Source organism: Malurus melanocephalus, unplaced genomic scaffold (genome assembly GCF_030028575.1).
Source record: "Malurus melanocephalus ecotype Western Australia unplaced genomic scaffold, MMel_1.1 scaffold_216, whole genome shotgun sequence".
NCBI lineage: Eukaryota > Metazoa > Chordata > Aves > Passeriformes > Maluridae > Malurus > Malurus melanocephalus.
The window spans coordinates 869365-890324 of record NW_026623448.1 but is presented as its reverse complement, the minus strand read 5'-3'; the positions used below and the strand labels follow the sequence as shown (position 1 = coordinate 890324).

Genomic DNA, 20960 nt, shown 5'->3' with positions numbered 1-20960 from the left:
GSAAACAAATTAATGAAGTGATACAGCAATAATAAAAGTTAACAGCCATCCTCTAAAAACTCCAGTGCAGMCTGGCCTGCAACCATGCAGAGAATTAAAAGCATCAATACTGCCTTAGGCTTCAGAGCTGTAACTCTGTAGTTATATGAACAAGTTTAAAATGAGACGAGTAAAATACTGGCAGACACATCCACTTTACAACAGAAGTAGCCAAAACACGAGAGGACAAAAGTGGCAAGTGACAGTTCCATTTATTTAAAATATATAAAAGAATATTCCATCAAGGAAAAATCATTGCTTCTAGAGCTRCTGGTTATGGAGAGACCAACATGTGAACAAGGCCACTGCTTTAAATCTCACAAAACTGAAGTATARAAGTAATGACATACAGAACATGAATACAAAGTATAGCTCAAAAATCAAATAGTTGATTTTTGTATTAGCAACAGGTACACATTCAGATAATTACAATAAGATAAAAGCACTAAGTCACCAGTTGTGATTTCCTCTGGCAACATTAATCTCAGGAACTCAGGGCACCAAAAATAAGTCAGTTTGGCAACGTTTTAATCTAAACTCGTGTCAGCAATGCTTTCATTTAAATACATGTGTAACCTGTTCTAGGTCCTTTAGMTTTTCTTTTGAGCTTTTGCAAGGGGGCACATCAGTCACTGTGCACAACACATCAAACTGAACCAGTCCCTRATTTCACAAACAGCAGCTGATGCAGGAGRGGCCTSTGGAGGTCACCCTGTCCAACCCCSTGCTCAGGCAGGGTSCCCTGCAGKGGCTGCCCTGTACCTGGACAGGTGAGGTGCAGCACGAGTGCTCTGCAGCCCCTCTGCTCAGCTCYGTGCTAATTAGCAGCCTGCACTAATAGGCTGCCTAGAACAGCCTCACTCTTAACTGTGAGTTGTTAATTACCTTCAAACGTTCTGAGAAACAAACCTGCTCCTCCTCTGGTGGAACACAGCTTCATCCTTTTAGGTACTGCAGACTGCATCTGCATAAATTTTAACTGGGTAAGTTTTAACTTCTTCACTTTCCTGTGCCTTACCCCGAATTGCAAAACCACTTCATTATCAGGGCCTGTGGAATCTTTCAGCTATTCAAATGAACAGTTTAATAAATGCCCTGGTTCACTATGCATGAGAAAACTGAGTTCCATTCCACCTGTTACAACCTAAATACATATCTTACTGCAAAAAAAGATAGAAGTGACCAGATCCTCACCTAAACACAGTAAATAAAAACATACTTCAGCCCCTTTTGCACTCTCATTTTGTCTGACTCTCTGTGGACAGCAGGACTGCAGTCTGCAGAGGCTTTAGTCTTGATTATACACCTTGAGTTGCAAGCTCAGCATGTGCCAGTGGAGCTTTGAAGTGGTGTCTTGAGAAATTCTCTTTAGGGGAGATTGTGCTAAACATCACAAAATTATGCTTACAAAAACTGCAAAAATGAAATGCAGGTAACATTTTGGGCTTCTGCTCTCCCAATGCCATACCTAGAGAAGCTAAAAGCACGACAAACTTCAGCAGCACAWGGATTTGGTGTGGCACGTATCTGTAGAGTTTTTCTCTGACAAAAATTTAAGGTGTGAGCTTTCTAAACAGAACCCAGCTTTCCTTTGAAGCCTTGTTAGAGTGAACTGTTTTAAATGTTTAACTCATTCCTTTAAACAATGARAGCATGTTTCTCGCATCCCTGTCACTGAGGAGCTCACATTCCCATCCTCCTCCTCCTCCCCTCTGGCACGGTGTGTTGCTAACTAAACAAAGATGTGCAGTAAGGAGGCTACTCGGGCTGCTGCTGTTGACATTCCCATTAGCTAAAATTGCTGCTGGACCTTCAGGTTGAGAAACCAAAGAAGTGAAGCGTGTCACCAGGGCATTGAGTGCAGCACGGGATGCTTAAGCGAATCAGACGTGTTAACGATGCGGGGAAAAGCTCAGCCAAAGCTCAGAGCTGAATGTGTGTGCACATCTGCAAGGAGAAAAGGAAACCTCCATTACACAGGCCAGGCCCTCATTCTCAAGGCTTTGATAACYACAGCGTGTGACCAAGTTCTCCCCCAGTCACAACAGATTGACATCTTAGGATCCACCTGCCGAGGGGGGGGGAGGAGTTGGGGGAACAATTTTGGGTTTTTTCTGAAGCACACCCTGCAAGAACAGCACTGGCAGGGCAGCACTTCCCAACTGCCCTCCTGCTCTGGGCCCTCCCCACACAGACCCCACAGGAGGAATTACAGCAACACTCCCCATCTTTTCTCCACCTTTGCCCTCCAGTTCTTCACCCCTTTCCCAGCAGACAAATGGCAAACCAACTCTGGCAATCCCAATCTAACTCTGGATCCCCAGCTTTCCCCATGCATGTGAAGAGACGTGTTCCCAAGTGTTTGCTTGAGTGTTTGAGGTGTATCTGGAGCGGGGAAAAAAGGGGAAAAGCAAATTCTGTCCCAGCTTTCCTGCTACAGGCTGGCTCCTGACACTTACCACAGTATCGATCTCTGCCGGGCCCACCATCCGAGACACCTCGTCAAACTCCTCGGGAGACATGGGGAGCAGATTTTCTGGAGACTGGAGCCTGGAAGGGTGGCTGATGGAGAACAGGAGGGATAAACCTTCACTAAAGAAACGAGGCACAGCTGGGCTACCCTGTCTGGCTGCAGCTCCAGCAGAGCCACTAACGAGGCCTCTTGTGAAGACCAAGCTGTGCAAAACCAGCCCGGCTTTAAATGAAACTCAGACTACTCATGGATGCACATCCTAACTAAAGAAGTCCAACAAGTCTGTGAGAACTTGCTTTTCAATRAATTATTTGACAATACAACTACTTAAAAGTTTTTAGGGTTTTTACCTAAAAATGATGTTTTGAACACATGAATATGTTGTGACAGATCCTCAGGGAGGGAAAGATTTGAYAGGGGCACCTACAGCTTAAATAATGTGAAGAGACACAAACTACAGCTAAAAACTTATGATCAGTTCTTAAAAATCCAACATTTTTGTGGGAACTTACACTTCAGATACAGAGATTAACTCAGTCTTGATGTAGCCRTTTCCCTTGGGACCATCCAAATCCATTGGCTCTGGTGCTTCAAGGAGAAAAAAAAAAAAAAAAGCTTGTGTGTTTCTTTTTTTCAGCAAGTTTACATCACATTTTCATCTTTATTGTACCAAAAATATAGCCTATGACCCAGATAATGTGCAAGTCTCTCTGTCATGCATTTCACAGCACTGTGGTGAATCCATTTTTAGTCAGTTTCTCCTTTGCTCCTCTAGAATAAGGGGGAAAATCCCCTCCCACAACCAGTCATGTTGGGGAAACCTACATTTCTGTGGGCTCACATGACAGCTGAATTGGAGGGCCAGTGGCAATTAGGGGCTTCCGTTTTTTATCTCATTAGGTCTCCTGTTGTGCCTCTTTCTTCAAAACAGACCTTTTTCTTAACCTATAAACACGGGACAGGCTGCCAAGACATGCAGGCCAGCTGCTCCCTTSCTTTCCATGCCATAGAAGTTACACAGTGCCCCAGCAGCTCAGGAACACCAGACACAGACACCCTGCATGGTGTGAGCCCCACACAGCACTCACCCTCCTTAGGCCTGGAGTAGTATTTGCCAAAGGCGTTGTCTTTGGGTATATTGGGGTACAGGAATCGCAGGGGGTTTTCAGGAATGTTTTCAGCTGCCATCACTTTGTAATTGCGGATGATATCGGGGAAAGTCACAGCAGAGAGCTCCTTCTTGGTGTAGGGTTCTACCGAGTGGAACTGGGGCTCTGCAGAGGAGAGAAGCAACAACTCTTTAAAACTGCTTTCAAAGCTTTTCCTGAAATTATCCAGAAAAGCTGCAGTCACTTGCACAAATTCAGAGTTCATATGAGCAGAAGGCTCCTACTATGCTACAGGAAATATTTAATGGCTGTCAAAGGGAGCAGAGTTGTTCTGTGGGGTAGGGAGGCACAGGGTGATAGCTCACAGTGATGGCTCTTGGCATGCTTTKTATTCAGAATGACTGGTGTGACTTGTCCATGGAAATTAACTGCAGTATTTCATTAACTAATTTAGGTTGTGCTGCCTTTTTAACCTTCTTCCAAATTATGCAATTCAGACTCTGCTGCCTGTTAGGAAGTTTGATCCAAATACACCATTTGAGGCTTTTATGAATCATCAAGAGAGGCAGATCCTGAATGCTCCAAATGCTATCAACCTTCTTTTGCTAAACTTTTGCATGTCTCAGGTATGAAGGCAGCAAAGGGGAAARAAGTCACACAATTCAGCAGTACATTCAGCAGTTTCTCCTCCACCTGTGGCAGGTTTTGGGCTCGTCAAAGTGTCTACAGCTACCCCCTATTGGCAGGYAATTAGTGTGGTAAGGAGAGAGCCCTCATTGGGTACAAGGGAGGTTATAATTTGCAGCTGTGATGGCTGCAGGCTTCYTTAAGAGAGGATGAGGGAATAGTCCAGCTCACTGAAGAAGTAAGCTTTTCATTGATCCTTCTGGACAGCAGGAGGAAGAAGAAATAACTGGAAAATGAGGTAAGTGTGTAGTTTAGCTAAGGAGAATGTGGGAAGGAACAAAAGTTGTATTTGGGTTTGGAAGGAGATGGGGATGTGTGTGTTCTAAAGGTTTGTTTCTGGAAGAGAGCCTAAGGAGGCAGGGAAAACAGTCCAGGCAGTTTTTCCCACCAAACTTCTAGCTGCAGTACCTGGAAAGTGCTATTCATCCTAGCTGAAACCTTGATCAATTCAGTATGGGTCATGTCCCTGCTCATTGCCTGGGGTGTTGTGCTGGTCCTCAGGGTGCAGGAGAAGAGCATAAAGACTTCTTGCCCTGAAGCAAGCAGATCAGCAGAGGTTCTCTGTTGCTGACTCACCGTTCTGAGATCCCTCCACCCAAGTAAAGGTGATTGCTCCCTCCCTGCTGCTTTCACTGAATCTCAGCAAAAATGTTCCTGGGCTCTGGTCCTTCAGCAGAGCACGTTCTCTCTCTTTGCTGATGAAACCCACGATGCAGCTGTAATGTTGAAAAGAAAAAGCTGAGTTACTCCTCAGCATAAAACCTAGGTTGTGCTGGGCTAGCTAGGAAGACTAAAAAGCTTTTGTCACTTGTAAGAGATGTACTGSTGAAAGCCTCCCGGAAGGCTGTGTCCTGTGAACAGCTGGCAGCACTGGCTGGCTGCAGTCAGGGGTGATTCGTGCCCCGTGGCAGCCATGAATCACCACAGCTTCCCTCAGCACTCTCACTCTGGCCTGGGGGCTTATACAGTCATCTTTCTGAACTGGRAACAAAAGAGATTGGCCATTTTGCTGTCAAAGCTGGGCTGTGGGAGCAGGAGTGAAGTTACATGTGTGTAACAAATTCAAATCACAGCTAGCAGTTAGTTTTAACTTCAAAACTACTCTAAGGAACAGTTGTTTCTCCTTTTGGGTTGATGAAACTTTGCTAGCTGCCACAGGAYGCTCTTACAGGTGTGGGGTTTGCTTTGGTCCTTGTGCATGTTTTCTACACGAACTGTTAAACTTGTGTGACTTATTCACTGTGYTCAGCAAATGTTAATTCATGGACGAGGAGGCTAGTGTGGAAATTACAAGGGATTGATTGATCTGAACAGGTACTAGGGAGGGAGTTTTTCAAGTCAGTACCAGGGTATAACCCTGGCCAAGCCCCAGCTGCTTGGTTTTGGTTGGTTTGTTGGTTGGTATTTTGCTTTTGATTTGTTTTCCCAAAGGCCAGAACTTCTCTGCRCTGCCTCTTATTCCTCAAAATACTCCAGCAATAATGAACTTCTGAGTACTATGACTGTCCTTGCGTGCCTTAAGTTGGGGAAAACGGGTTTTGCTCAAAAAAATACTAAATAACCATAATTTTGCTTATGTGTTTTATGGTTTGGGGGTTTGCTTGGTGAGTCTTATGTTTTGTTTGGTTTAAATGCCAAAGGTTTAAATTTGCCAAATGGTTTAAATGTGTTCAGTAGTCAATATCCTGTGCATAAGGAAAGGCTTTTGGCTTCCTGTGTCTCAAGTATGAAGAAAGGCAATGCTCTTGAGGCTGTAATATCCTCTTGTATACAAGGGGAACTTCTACACAGGGCTTTGACAGAACTGATCTGGAGCTGGGGGGTAAAAAAGTGAAGTCTGCTGCTGAATGGAGCAAGGCAAAGCAATCCTTCTGTTGTACGTCCTGCAGAATTGTGGGATACTGGGATGCTGCACTGTGAGTGTGCTGTCTGATGAGGTTTTATAATGAGGCTGAAGCTAAAACGCAGGATTGTGACTTTGGATAAGCCTAGTTTGGGCAGAATTACTTCCGAAATCGGAAATCCCAGAATTGAAAGTTTACTAAACCAGTATTAAAGGGCAAATGGAACTGTGTTCCCATCTGGCACAGTCCTTCTCCTTAGTAATACTCTTAAAATTAGTGAAGACTGCCGTGTTCTGGGACCACAGTGCGGGCACAGGCGTTCAGGGTCCGGCTGCTGCCACCTCGAGGCAGCTCACAGTAACTCGGTTTGGGCAGGAAGTTCGGTTTTTTGGTTCCTAAAATGGATATCGGTATGACTTGTACTTCCTTGTAAGAATTTCAGGATTTCTTGGCTGTGTTCTAAGATGCATAAACAGCCGACTGAATGGGAGCAGAGGCAAAACAAAATATAATCTAACATTCAAAGCCCTGCTCTGTGACTTAAAAGGGGCAATTCAGTCATCTGATGTTCTTGCTTTTAGCAGCTGTCTCCTCAGAGGATTCCTCATTGAGAATCCATTTGCTTCAGATTTTTCTGGTTTCGAGTTCCACTCTCTGCACAACCTCCCAACCTCAGGGTGCAACTGCTAGCGTAGAAGTGAGGTTGGAGGCAATGACCACATCTTTAACTTCACTCAGGTCTTACCCATCATTCCAGAGGCACAGGAGATGTTTCTTAATAAGCTCCAGGATTCCCTCAATCCACAGCCAAAAGGGGAAATTTTTATCATTTATATTTTCCTGAAATTCAAAATATGGAAAGGCAGGAATGGGAGAGGGGAGAACAGGGATAATGAGACATGAGTTTTGTACAGCAGAGAGGAAAGCAACGTTTCAATCCTGCCACTGTCTACTCGTTCTTGTGGTTTTCTCCCTTCTTCTTTTTTTCCCACCTTTTCCAGATTCTCTTATGACTCTTTATCTGTCTCTCCACTCAAGAAAGACAGGAACKATTGGTAACAGAGCAGTATGAAAAAAATGCCTATCTGTGCCTACAGTACCCAAAAATACATGATCCATCACCTCTCATGTGCAATCAGGTCTAAGAGCAGATAAAATGTTCCTGCCTGGGTGCTATTCTCATTGGAATTCTTGGACATGCCACCATTCCATGGGGTTTTTGACGGGCTGGCTAGCAGAAGATCTTAGAGACACTTTCTGTTTAGACTTGGACCTCAGTTTCTCAAGAGAAACCCATATYAATGAACTTAAGTCCTTGTACCTCATCAGATCCTTCCTCTTCMCCTGGAGCCTGCTTGCTGTAATCTCCTGCTTATCTATACCAGTTTAGGGTCTAAAGCAAAGAAAATGTGAGGAGTCCTCCTGTCTTGCTGCAGCCAGGACTGTGAAACTCCACAATTTGTCTCTCTGGCATCACACTGACCCTCCTGGCCACCCTGTGTTAATCCTCACCCCAATCCAGTTGGCCCTGATCTGGGAAATGTCCTTCACTATGATACCGAAGAATTGCTCATCTTGCTGGTTGTTTTGTTTACATTTTCTGTACAGTCAAAATGAAGAATTGTGCTATTAGYAGCAGCTGCATTAATAATAATGAAGATGTTGTGTTTGTTTGAAAGATACATTACTTTTTTTCCTATGGAGTTCACATAGATCAAAAACAGTCTCAAAATCATCTACTCCTTGCTATTGCAAGCTCTTTTTCCTCCTTTGGGTCTATTTTAACCTCACCACCAAAGCCTCCCATGACAATGTAAGGTCTAGAATAATTAGGGGGATGCTGAAGAAAGAAGGCACCTTGGGGGAGAAAACAAACAAAGCCCAAACAAAACCCACAATAAAGTAAGAAGAGCTCCCTCTTCCATCTCAGTTTTTAAAACTGTGTTCATACCTTGCAGAATCTTGTCCAAGGAATAAAGCTGTCCTGAGGTCCTCCGCTTGTTGGCCCTGAACACAATAAATTTGAATTCAGTCATGCTCTGTAAATTTTCAGTAAGGCTAAAAGTACTTAGAAAATCAAGTTCTGAGTGTTTATTTAGAACTCAGCTTTGGGCTAAGAAAGAAAAGGAAGGGCAGGCCACTGTGTTTTCACAGCTAGTGCAGGGGAGTTTGCAAAGTTCCCCTCTGGGAGATTTCATGATAACCAAATTGGTGTGGACAGCCCTTGTGTAATGGGAACCAATTCATCCTGACACTTTCTCTGCTGGGTTACACCATACCTTTGCCAGCTTCAAAATGCACCCAGGAAGGAGCCTGAATCCTTGCACAGTTCTTCCCAGCACAACAGGACTGCAGCCCACAAGCTCCTCTTGCAGCAGGGGCTCAGCAGACCCTAYAGTCGCTCTCTCAGATAAACCACTTTCTTGTCTCAATTCTGGTGACTTGCAGGCTTTTGCCTCAGTAATTCCTGACTCCTAGGTCTACCCTAACCACAGACCCATTTCATTCCTGTTGCAATTGTTTCCCCCAGCCYTGTTTTTATGCCCACAGTGTTTTATAATCATATCCAAACCACAAAGCAAAGTCCTATGCTGTGACTACAGTAGCTGGAGCTTTGCAGACCCTGACTCTATAGTCAGAGCCAAATTCTTTCCATTAATGATCATAGTACGGCTTTCAATAAATATCCTTTTCTCTGTCATTCTTCTAAAAATAAACTGGKTTAGGGAGCTTGTTACTGATACTGCTAGTGTTAAGAGATCAAGATTCTGTCAACTTTCACACTGCAAAAGCAGCAGGCAAGTTGTATCCTGGCACCCTGCTATTCTGTCTCCTGGCACTAAGGAATCCTGAATATACAGTGTTCAGCAACCAGAATTTTTTTCWGCTGTATGATATTTTTATCTATAGAGATATGATTGAAGTAGCAACCCTACCATTACAAAAATAAGCTCAACAAAATCTGTAGTTCTGAAATGMAAATTTGCCATAGAAATGTATCACTGGTCTCTTTGTGTTGGTTAATTAAATAAAAAAAATTATTCTCCTTGCAGAATTTTGATAAGTAATCTATTAAATTAGCAGCTTTTTGTCAGTTCTTAGTCTCAGGGGAATTAAAGACTGGAATTCTGTACTTGCCACCTAGACACACTTATCTCAAACACCTTTAAATAGAAAGATTTCCTGAAACTTAATGTTGGTGAAATATACTGTATCAACAGTGTTTTTCATCCAGAGTCTATTATGCAAAATCAGTAGCAGTGTGAAGTGCTCTGCCTATTCAGGCAATCTCYAAGGAGTTTGGAAACAAAACTCATRSCTGAYGAGGCTTTTACTAAGGACACTCATGTGGGACATAATTTAATTTGATATCCTTTAGCAGTTTCACAGTGTTTGCATGTTGATATTGTAAGTGTGTTTATGTAGACAGAGTAAATCCACACTGTAGCTGGGGGCATGCATGAAGTTCATATGAATGAAGGTGGATTTAAAAACAAAATCAAAAAGATGCCAAGAAACAGCCACTTCACAGCCATTGACTAAATATGTGTGTTACTTCAAAAGAAGTAGGCCCAATCTGTGTTGCTCTAATGCATAAAACTCCTGTGTTAGAACTGCAGAATTTTTAATGACCTGATGTCATTTACAAACTCTGCCATACTGAAAAATGGAAAATACTTCATTGCTGCAAAGTTATATTGTATGAGGGGAAGAGGTGTGAGAGGAAATGAAAATTTAAAATAGGCTGCAGGAAAAGATGTAGAATTAGCTTCAATTCAAACAGGCCACCTGTGATGGAAGCAGACCATACCAAGAAGCTTCTCTCCCAGCATGCTCAGCTGATCTGCATTAAGTCCTCTTTTTGTTACAGAAGAAAACTGCCAACTCAGAACTTCAGAAAGCTTAGACCACTTTGCACAAGGTGGATTCAGAAAGAAGGACAGGTTCTAGAATGGAAGAGAAAAATACAACCTATAAGAAATATTGATTTTGAAATGCCACTTGAATTTATAAGTGTGCTGTCAAAACAAAATACAGATTTAAGAATCAATGTCAGCCTGAGGTAACTCTGCAAGGCAGGCTGCYATTMTTCCAGGCACTCTTTACTAGGAAARGCAATCTCTGGGGCTCTGGATATGTCTCCTCCCAGAGGGCAGAACAGCTGGATCACTCAAGTGCAGCTTAACTGAGTTCTTGAATGTTTATTTGGCTTCTCACTGTGTGCTGTATATCCTGAGTACATGTGTACTACCCTCATGTGGGTTTCAGACATTGCTCTGTTTAGGACAGGGATGTCACTGCCCCTATGGGTGCCTGAAAGCCATTAAGARTCATCTGCAGGGCCAAAATGCAGCAGCCACTTGCATACAGGRCTTGGAAATTAAACACAGTCCTTGATACATTCTTTTTCTTGCAAATACCTTGGGATCAGTAGACAGCATGTTGAACCACAAGATAGAAGCCCATCCACTGGGAAGCTGGCTCACGTTGGAGATCACAACAATGGGAAGGGATGTGGTCTGAAAAGGGCACAAAAGGAAATGTATCAGGTTACCCTGCACTGCTGCCACAATCTTCCTGAAGATTATCCACAAACCCATGCCCATTTTAATTCCCTGCTCACATAGTCTTGGCTTTTTCAATAGAAGTTTGTAAGTAGGAAAGAAAATACCAGTCTGATGAAATACTAGAAAGACTTGGGTGATTTTTGTCTAATAAAGACTTCCATTTAGTATCACTTATGACTGCACTGATAGTGACAGCAGCATGCACAGCACACTGCTTCTGAAATAAAAGTAAACTGATACCTAGAGAGCTTAACCCGTAGGGTTGGTTATCAGACACTTTGCAAAGCACATCTATTCTTATTTACCCAGAGATCTGACAGCATTCTCTCTCTGTGTCTATACAGAGTTGTTGTGAAGTGTCATTCCCATACTTTGAAATAACTGAAAGTGCTCCATATTCCAGTACTTTAAAAAAAAAAAAAAAAAAAAAAAAAAAAAAAAAAAAAAAAAAAAAATAAAAAAATTAAAAAAAAATTAAAAAAAAAAAAAAAAAAAAAAAAAAAGGGAGAGAGAGGAAAAAGTTTAGATTGTTAGCATGAGCGACACACAGGAACTCAAGTTTATCTATGACATACCTCTAGGTCTATTACCAAACCAGGCTGGCAGAGCTGCGTCTCAAAACTCAGAGAGTGAAGCTCTTCTGTTACAATGAGAGGACCCTTCAAAAAAAAAATAAAAGAAAGCTCTTCAGGGACTAAAAATTCCTGGGGTGAAGTAAAAGGGCTTTATCATGGGGAAAACTCTTTTTTGCCCAAGGTTATGTGGTCTAGACCTCAGTAGGAGGTTAGAGGTCAAAGTCAAGTGACAGTGCTTATTTCCTAAAACTGCCTCTCCAGGCAGATGTTTTTGTTGGGGGTTTTTTGTTTTGTTTTGGTTGTTTTTTTTTTTTTTTTGGTGGCTACTACCTATAAGCCATAGTAAGATCTGTGTTTGCCAGAAGCCCTGTTAAAGGTAGATGCCAGTGTGGGAGAGTCTCTCAGTGCTCTTCTGGCAGTAGTTCTCACCTGCAGACTCTTCCTACATGGATCACTTTGTAGGAACACTGAACTCCTCTCCTATGATCTCTCATGCCATGTGTGTGTTGTCATGGGGCTGAGCAGAGAGAATTCTCTCAAATGAATGCCTTGTTAGTATTATGTTAAAACTTCACAAAGAGAAGGTTAGTGSTGCTTACCTCATTTGTTCTGCTCCCTGCATTTTTCTGTTCTTTCAGTTGCTGCAAATAAACAAAAAACMCTGTTGCTCATCTATGTCAGCCACAAATGGAAGTGGTAGAGGAGGTTAGCACGCTCCACTTGCTCAACTGTATGCAAACTTGCTGCACTAGTGTCTGGCTCTGTTTGGTTCCAAGCTGTGGCAGCCAAAGGATTAAATTTGTAGGTAACTACTACTCTTCCATAAACTATTCATCTGTGAAAAAAGATATTGCACAGTTGTGATGCAATGCCTTTATGTAAGCGGACCTTCAAGAAGAGAAGGAATATGAAATCAGGGTCAGATGAAATAYTRTTTTATCAAAGTACCCCTCTGATTYGGATKATAACCTCTAGAGAGTCTCAGTTCTGGGCAATGAAGGGAGACTTCCATGTCCCCTGGTTCTGGACCTGCATTTTTCCTTTCCTGTTGTAGTGATGGAGCCAWTCTGTTCCCTCACAACCTGCAGATGAAAAGTGTTGGGTGGTCTGCTGAAGGCACTGACTTTCCTGCAGCTGCCCAYTCCTAGACAGTTTTCATCTTCCAGACTCATAAAGTTCTTCAAACTTCTCCAAGCTTCCCTACCTATGGACATTTCTCCAAAAGGCCCAAACCAGTCTTTCTAGGCTTTTTTAACTTCCTTTTCTGTAAAACCTATTGCAGCATAAGCAGTATGGCAGCAAGCACTATTGTTTGCATTCCTGTCCCATTTCAGAGACAAGCAATCACATTTTGATTGAAACAGGCAAAGTATTTTGAAAGGGACWGAACAAAGAAAAAGGAGAGATAATCACAATTCCTCTTTACATGAACATGAGTRATGACTTCAACAAGAAAATCATTATCTCCATCCTAACATGCTCTACGCACAAAATTAAGATACTGTATCAATATAAGAAAAAAAAAGGACAACCCCCTACCAAGTGCCTGAATTCTGCTGCTAGACTTCCATTAGTAGATTCTTCCATATTCATTACTTTTGTGCTTGTTCCCAAAATATTAAATTTCCTGAACCTTCACAAAGAGAGAAAAAATAATTAGATCTCACATTCATTGAAAGAACCTAGCATTAATATACCAAACTGTGATGTCACATACCCTTTGACTGAGTTCTTCTCAGTTACATCTCTGTCAAGAAAGAAAAAAAAGAGAAAATAAGACTCTTTTAAAGATTCTGCCACAGAGAGAAAAAGTGTGCATGTTTTAGTATCTGACAGAGCTGGCTGAGAACTGGTGAAATGCTTTTGTGAAATTATTGTGCAAGAGATGAGGCAATCGGTTCCAAGCAGTCAAAATAAATATTGTGCTACACAGGCCATTTGTTACTGAGGCTTAAATGTGGCTGTGAGGGCTTTATAATCAAAGGAAGTACTTTCTTTTACTACATAGATTTTTAACTCTTGCTCTGAGGAAAAAAAATATAGTTCTGCCACTCTAAATCTGATTTTAAACTTGCTGAATAAATTGCTGCATCACTTAAATTGGGTGGGATTTTACTGAGTTGTATTCTATCTAGTGCACTTCCCAAAGCCTCGCCTCCCACAAACACATAAGAATTTTTTTACCCCCCATTTTCCCTATTCTATGCATGTTTCTGGACCCTAGATCCATTTCAAGTGAACAAAATTACTTGGCTGGGAAGTCAAAAACACACTTGCTTTCTTAAAAGCACAATCCCTGTCATTATTTTGGACAGTCTGTTGTATGTCTTTCCCTGCCCTTGAAGTAAGTGCTAAATTCACCTAAGTGCTTAAAAAATACCATAGTTTGGTATTCATCTATTTAGATTGCTGTAATCTTTCTTTTCTAATTAGAACATGTCCTAAATTAAGGTAGACTGCTTATACCCCTAACTCAAAGGCAGCTTTAGGGTAACTACATTCSTTACTAGACACTATCCAGAAAATAAGGTATTTTAGAGCCACGACAAAATTACATGATTGGAAATGGTGGAGTCCAATCCTACACTCGTGCTAATCCAAGTGAAGCACCCCAACAGAGAAGCAGCTGTTGCCCAAGTGCTGCCCTGTGCCTGATTTAGCAGTAGTGAGCTCTCCTCTCTGGAGCTGGTGGTGAGAAGYTGAGGCCACCTGTACTTTGTGACATGTCTCTGGTGGCAGAGAGATATTCAGAGCAAGGGAATAGGTGAGAGAAGGGGAAGGATGCACCTGCTGCCACAGAGAAGCAGCCTGCTCCTGTCCTACCCAACACTTCCAATATGACTGCCCTTTGGTTTCTGAACATGGGGACTGTTTACCATTACMGTAGAGAGGGCTGAAAAAATGTAACATACTTATCAAATAAAACTTTCACTTTCAAGTTGTAGTTCAGTTCCTGCAGTTTCACCAGCAATCTGGAAAGAGAAGTAATTTYTTTTYAGTGTCAGAGTTAAGGTCTCCCAGAAGAAAGCCCCCTGCCCATGTCCTCCTGGCCTTAGTCTTGGGGCTGCAGGGCAGGCTGCGCAATCCTCTCGGGTGCAGGAAGCCAGWGACAGGAAATCCTTACCACAAAAAAGGAACAGGGAAAGGGAAAACATACCTYAGCTTCACAGTAAACTGCACTCCTGTCTTCAGGACTAGTGGCCTCTGAGGATGTGTTGGCATGCAAGGCTGCCTCTCTACCACAAAGGAGCTATGGGAAGAACAGATTAAAGGCCCTATGATTTATCAATGTTGCCACTGAGAGGTAAGAAATTACATAAAAAGTAAACTTTAAARTATTGTTGATTTACCAGTAATACCATACACTTTATTAATTCAGTTTCAATCTACACAGAGGTGTGTATCAGTTCCTTTCAATTGTTTCAATGGGGCTAGAAATAGTGATTTCACAAGTGTTGGCTTTTCTGCAGTACCTCTGCAATCCATACTGTATCAAACTTCCCTGAAATCAAACAGCAAGGAAATACTGTGCTGTGATTAGCACAGGGCAAGTGAGGAATGTTGCTCTGTTTGCCATTCCCAGAGCTTCCTGAATTCTTACAGGGACAGTGCTGTGTAACMAAAGGTGCCCAAGGGATGCATACACTAGCTGGGGATTTGATGAGGGCCAGCTAACCCCAAGAAACACATTTCTGGGGCTAACCTGTTCTGATACACCCCAATTTTTTTTCTACTGTGTGTTTACAGAATGGGACTCTGATCTTATGTGGGGCAACTACCAGTGTCAGCAGCTTGTATCATAGAGGTGGTACAGAGACAAGGCTGGTCTCCTTGTGCTGGGAGCAAGGAGGATGTGTCCATTGGTAAAGGACTGCAGAATCTACTGTGTGTCTATCTTGGGCACAGCTTGATGCACAGTTTCTTGCCTCTCTTCACTTGAATGTTGCATGGCTGAAGTTTGAAGCAAGAACTGCACTATCAGGGTAGGAATTTGACTCTGTAATCAATGTGTACTGCAGTAAAGCTCCTGCTAACTTCAATAATGACCACAAGCCCTTTTCATAGGCCTGAACTTGTGGAAATCCTGGATAGAGTGAATCTCAGAAACAGTAATTTAGTTTGATGTTAGTGACAAACTTATGAAAATGGAAAAAACCTTGGAAAATGCAAAGTCAGCATGCAGGAATACTGAGGGAACAGTAGGGAAGGTGCTCTCCATCTATTTATTCTATGCAAACACTGAAAGATCCCTCTGGTCTGTTACCTTTGGATGAGTTGTTTGAAAAGAGTGTGTGTTAGCTCCTGCAGAACTTGTTTATTTTTTGTGATGGGATCAGGATCGTAGGTAAATTTCTGTTCCAGTTCCTCAAGCTTCTTGAGCTGCTGACGAACTTGCTGTAGACTTTCAGCAACAATGGTGAACCTATAATTAACAGGATCTTATTASTTTTAGCATGTTTTGTATTCTGCTAATGCAGAAGCACCAGCCAGGTGACTGTCCCTAAGGATGGGACAGTGCATGGAGGACACTTTGTGCTCATTGGAAATGTGGTGAGGTAATAAAATGAATGTATGACAGAAGGAACAGGGATAATACAATCAATCAGTGTTCCTTTATAAACCAGTTCAAATGCAGGCCTTGGCTACAGACTTACCAGTTCTGCAGCTGGTCGAGGCAGGCGTTGGGTGGCCCACCAATGCAGGCTGTCTGCTGCCTGTGCTTCCACTCCACCAGCTCATCGTTAATGAGAGCAGTCTGTGTGTGCTCTGTGTTGTGCAGCAGCTGTACTATCTTATTCACCACCTCCTACAGAGCATATGAGAGTACCCTGTTTATTAAAAACACTTCACACAGGAAAACTAAGTACTGTTTTAGCTAGTGCTCATTTGTCTACAAAACTCTGCAAAGACTCTGAYATATTAAAAAAACTTTCCGACTGCTAATTTATGTCAATTCAAGGAAAATGAACATGTGCTTAAAATGAAGAGCTGCTGACTTCTGAAAGAAAACTTGAGCACTACCTTTCTCTTGCGGTCCAGTGATAAAAACATCTGCTGGAGATTCATCTGTTCTTTCTTGTATTCCTCCTGAGACATGCCATTGGACTCGTGCTCTGTAGAAATAAGTCCAAATTGGGAATGTGAGCCTGAAGGAGTGCTGATGGTGGGGGAGAAATGCTGAAGGGAGAWGGGGACAAGTACAAAAACCAAGATYATGGCTTAGTGCTTCCCTTAGTACCTTCTGAACATGTCCCTGTTCTGAGCAATAGCCAGCTGCCAATTTGTGTTGGAAACTAAAGCCTTTTCTAGAGCAAAGAATTCAACTACAGGGACAGATCTGTATAATGAAACCAGTGCAGACTCTGTGTGTTTCCCTCGGTGCACAAGAGCCTACAAAACTTAAAGCAGGAAGGCATTTGTGAAATACAAGATGGCAAAAACATCACTGATTAAGTGTATGGTCGAATGGTCACCGAGTCTACAGGGTTTGCTACTTCTAGTGGCAAAGGGATGTAAAGGACAAAGGAATGCTGTGTTAACAAGGAGGCTYTCTTACTTRKARCAAAAGATAGGTGCAGAAATTTTGGTTTCAGTGTGAAACAGCGTTAATTAAGGAGGGACATTAACATGAGTTTGGCTGTGTATCATTAGGTTTAGTGTCCTGACATAAAGAGCARTTTACTCTGACAAGCTACATGCAATGGGGAATATCCTTGAACAATTACTCACCTCTATTCTGCAGGGTTTTACATTTGAAGTCATATTCATCTTGCATGTCCTCTAATGTCTTGATGTCCTGCTCCACATCCTGTAATGCACAAGTGATGGTAGCCACAATTACTTAATATTTTTCAGAAATSCAAGACTACATCTGATTAGGAACTGCCTGGTACCAGCCCCTGACAGACATGAAGTCTAATTTTGTAGCAATGTTTTTTCCTGGAACTCCCTAACAGGAAATAGCACTAAACTTCATCACCTTCTATTTACTCTTCCTCCTTCTTGACTAACTGAAATCTGTTAATTATTAAGTATGGAAATGCCCTTGTGGTCAAGCCATGTAAATTAACACAGTTTAGGAGAACTTAGCCTACAGYGGAAAAACCTGGAACAGCACATACAATTTTAAACTTTTAAATTCTTAAGTAGTATTTGAAGAAATGCTTTCTGTTGTGGCTGCACTTATTAAGACAAACATCCATATGCTAAAAAAAATACATTTTCTAGTTAGCAACAAACAGGTCAGTACATGATTTAAGAGGTTTTTTCCCTCAGTTGCTAGTTTTTCGGATGGTAAAATGCTTTCATTGCTAAAATTTAGGCACAAGATACTTTGTATATTTAGACAATCCCTGGTTATAGACTTGAAAACCACTACCTGACTTTTATTTGTTATTTTATCACTTCTAATGTACTACTAAAAGCTTTTCAACATCTGTGAATTAATAAACACTACTATGAAAAGTTATACTTACTGTAACACTGCTTTTYACAGCCTTAACTTTGGCATCAAGCTCCTTCTGTTTGTCCAGCATCCCAATCACAGTGTTCTGGATGCTCCCTACTTCCATCTGAGATAAGAAGCAGATCAAGTCAGAGTGGCCCATAACTTTTTTCATTAATGTAAATTAGTGGCTTTTTTTGACAAACAACCTGAGGAAGCCTGGTTTGTTCTGATAAATCATATTAAAATTTTGTAGTACAAAAAAAATCAAGTTCAGGTGAATTTGGGASAAACAAAGTATTTCTTTAGGTAAACAGCCAAAGGTTTAAGTCAGTGCTGGAAGTGATGGCCAAGTTGGAYTGGGATTTGAGCAACCCAGTCTAGTGGAAGGCAGGTGATCTCCAAGGTCCCATCCAACCCAAACCATTCTGTGATTCCCTTTCCCTTCCTGATGACCCAAATTCATTGCATACCAGACAGGCAGCAGCAAGTGCTTTATGGAATGTGCCAGGACTGAACCRCTGTGCTGCAGCTACAGGGCCTCTGTCAGTCACACTCTCAGAGCAGCTGCTTTGGACACTGTTGCAAAGGACCCCTTGTTGAAAGCCAAGTGTCCAAGCACTCTTCCCACACTGCACATTCGAAGCCTTGCTATAAACTGAAGTATTTCAGTGTTGGAAATTAATGTGCTTGGTCAACCATCACTTTATTTCTATATAAGTGCATTATAGCTATCTACACATTTTGCATGCTTTTCCCATCTGCAGAATTTTTATTGCAAAACAGTCCTTGTAAAGGTAAAAAAAAAGAAAGAAGCTGGAAAACAGATGAGGAAGGAGAAGATATGGCYTTACCTATAATTCAGAGGAAAAAAAGGGGCTTCTTTAAAAAAAAACCCAACCCCCCCCAAAAAATAGAAAGAAATAGTTGAAGACTACTGTGAATGAGAGTGACACATAATTTTCCCAGAGACAGTCCAGAGAAGCATGCTCAGCTGCTTCACAGAGAGTAAATTGGGCAGTAAAATGCAGAAGAACAAACCTAAACTCTTGCTGGATAAGTAAGTTAAGCACTAATCATTGAAGTAAAATCCAATTAGCACATCAGGCTACCTCATACTGCAGAAGCATTAAAAAAAAATGAGCACAGCTTTTACATCACTCAAGGAATAAAAATTATTTCCAGGCCATTTAATCTCCAAATGTTTCATTCAGCAGAAAAAAACCCATGTTGTCCAGCTGGTACATATTAATGTTCTCCAGCTGGTACATATCAATGCTCACTCTTCTGTTTTTTAAGGAACTTCTTATTGGACAGAGAGGACAGCATGTTTCCCCTTCCAGTCTTCATCCACTTCCCTTGTCCCAAATAACAGGAAAGGTGAGATACAAYGGCAGTAGATGTTTCAAGACTGTTACCTCATTTGATGTCTTGGCATGGTTCAGTATTTTCCTCTCTTCTTTCAGACAGTTGTGGATGATCATGGCCATGTGTATTGGGTCTTCTTGGAAGTTATCCTAGCATTAGAGACACAGTCTATTTTTAAAGGTCATGCACATAATTTCTTGTCCTTCAGTAACTTTCAGATTGGCAAAAAGATTAGGGACTGMCTGTGTGTGAAGATTGGCAAAAAGATTAGGGACTGACTTGGCCCTTTCTTTGTCAGAAATGCAATGCAGAGTGCTGTCTATAGGAAAACTCCTCTGCTACTCACTACAGTTCTGCAGTTACAAGGCAGCAATTTCTTTTTCTGTGTTTCCTCTGTATCAGAAGCTTATTAGGACACTAAGGAAACTGGAAAGGAAGGGCTGGGGAAAATGAAATGACGGTTGAGTAAGCGCTCCAAATAARTTTTGTAAACACCTTACAAACCCTAACTTTCTTTTCCTAAAGCTCTCAAACTCTAACTGTACTGATAATTAAGCTGTTACTTCCTAACTGTAGACAATTAAAATAGAGCAATGTTTGAATTCTGGCTTTCAAATCAGGATTCTCTCACATCCTCTGTAAAAATCCCTCATGGGCAGGGTATTTTGCTTAAAGGCATCCAATTGCACAGAAGCAAACCAAGTAAATGTACAGATACAGAACCCAGGCGTACCTGAAGATTGCGTTTGCTTTTCCTTATGTTGTGCTGCAGCAAAAAGTTGTTTTCTATCAAGAATCTACTAAATTGATCATCAAGCTGTGACAGCAGGTCATGGAACAACACCGTAGCAAATGATACGTTGTTGGCTGCATGTTCCCTAGAATAATTTAAGGCATGGTTGGGTTAAATACACTTTTAATATCTCAAAGAAGAAATATACACAGGTGTACTTTATTTTCAATTCCCAACTCTAGTTGTAGAATATGCAAGCAGTGAGAATTACCTTCAAATGTAAGACAGTTTCAATCTCTTAACTTTGCGTTCCTYGATACAGAAATGTTGTTCCTCTCTGTTTTCTTTTTGCTACATTCTGTTCAAATTCATTTACTCATTCCATGCACATCAGGAACCAAAAAGTGACCCCGATGCATGTGTATGTTGTACTGCTGTTCAAATAGTAGGCACTCCACAGAAACTTTGGCAGAAGTCTGGARTCTTTGAAGAATTAGAGACTGAGCTACCAGGGTAGTAAATAATCAGTCTTAAAATGGCCACTTTTATTCTAAACCACTGAGAGCAATATGAGCTAGGACACCTTTACTCCAGGTATCAGGCCCCTCTAGAAAATCCTGAAGAGGTGCAGGAACAGTGGCTGTAGCACCCACACAGGTACTGAAACATTCTCCCAGCAAAGGTTCAMCTAGCAGCTTGTCTCCCCAGCATTCTGCTGCTGCCTGTAACTGCATGTACGATGGTGCTGTTTATCACACAGCCCAAAGCCTAAATAATTTCTGTGCTTACCAATCCTGATTTTCCAGCCACTGTGCCAGGTACTGCCTGATCTCCATYGGAAAACTGTCATCATATAGCTGGTGAACTTGCTCCAAAAACTTGGAATCAAGTTGCTGTAGCTGATACCACTGAGTCATCCTGAGGAAGCTGTGAGAAACAAAAACCAGTGTAAACATTTAAGTAGTATTCAGACTGGATTGGTGAAAAGTAACTAGTTTTAAGTTTTGACGAATATCAACAAAGTTGGAGGATGTGTTGATTTGGGCTGGGATGAAGTTATTTTTGTTCAGTAGCTGTTCAGGTTATGTTTTGGATTTGTGCAGGGAACAGTGCTGGTAA

At 41.7% G+C, this 20960-nt stretch overlaps 1 protein-coding gene across 1 annotated transcript in view; it reads right to left on the bottom strand.

Moving 5' to 3' along the window:
• Positions 1 to 232: 232 nt before the first annotated feature.
• Positions 233 to 20960, bottom strand: part of STAT1 (signal transducer and activator of transcription 1) — a 23205-nt gene continuing 2477 nt past the window's right edge. The window contains exons 3-25 of the mRNA XM_057374108.1: positions 20631 to 20768; positions 19842 to 19986; positions 19159 to 19257; positions 17772 to 17867; positions 17026 to 17104; positions 16318 to 16409; positions 15951 to 16102; positions 15560 to 15718; positions 14453 to 14545; positions 14208 to 14267; positions 13013 to 13042; positions 12835 to 12928; positions 11895 to 11936; positions 11296 to 11379; positions 10574 to 10672; positions 9964 to 10099; positions 8104 to 8159; positions 6898 to 6992; positions 4885 to 5024; positions 3601 to 3786; positions 3025 to 3100; positions 2499 to 2601; positions 233 to 1986 (exon numbers count right to left, since the gene is read on the bottom strand). Coding sequence (XP_057230091.1) covers positions 1963 to 1986; positions 2499 to 2601; positions 3025 to 3100; positions 3601 to 3786; positions 4885 to 5024; positions 6898 to 6992; positions 8104 to 8159; positions 9964 to 10099; positions 10574 to 10672; positions 11296 to 11379; positions 11895 to 11936; positions 12835 to 12928; positions 13013 to 13042; positions 14208 to 14267; positions 14453 to 14545; positions 15560 to 15718; positions 15951 to 16102; positions 16318 to 16409; positions 17026 to 17104; positions 17772 to 17867; positions 19159 to 19257; positions 19842 to 19986; positions 20631 to 20758 — 2268 coding nt within the window. The 5' untranslated portion in view covers positions 20759 to 20768 and the 3' untranslated portion in view covers positions 233 to 1962. The remainder of the gene's footprint in view (positions 1987 to 2498; positions 2602 to 3024; positions 3101 to 3600; positions 3787 to 4884; positions 5025 to 6897; positions 6993 to 8103; positions 8160 to 9963; positions 10100 to 10573; positions 10673 to 11295; positions 11380 to 11894; positions 11937 to 12834; positions 12929 to 13012; positions 13043 to 14207; positions 14268 to 14452; positions 14546 to 15559; positions 15719 to 15950; positions 16103 to 16317; positions 16410 to 17025; positions 17105 to 17771; positions 17868 to 19158; positions 19258 to 19841; positions 19987 to 20630; positions 20769 to 20960) is intronic.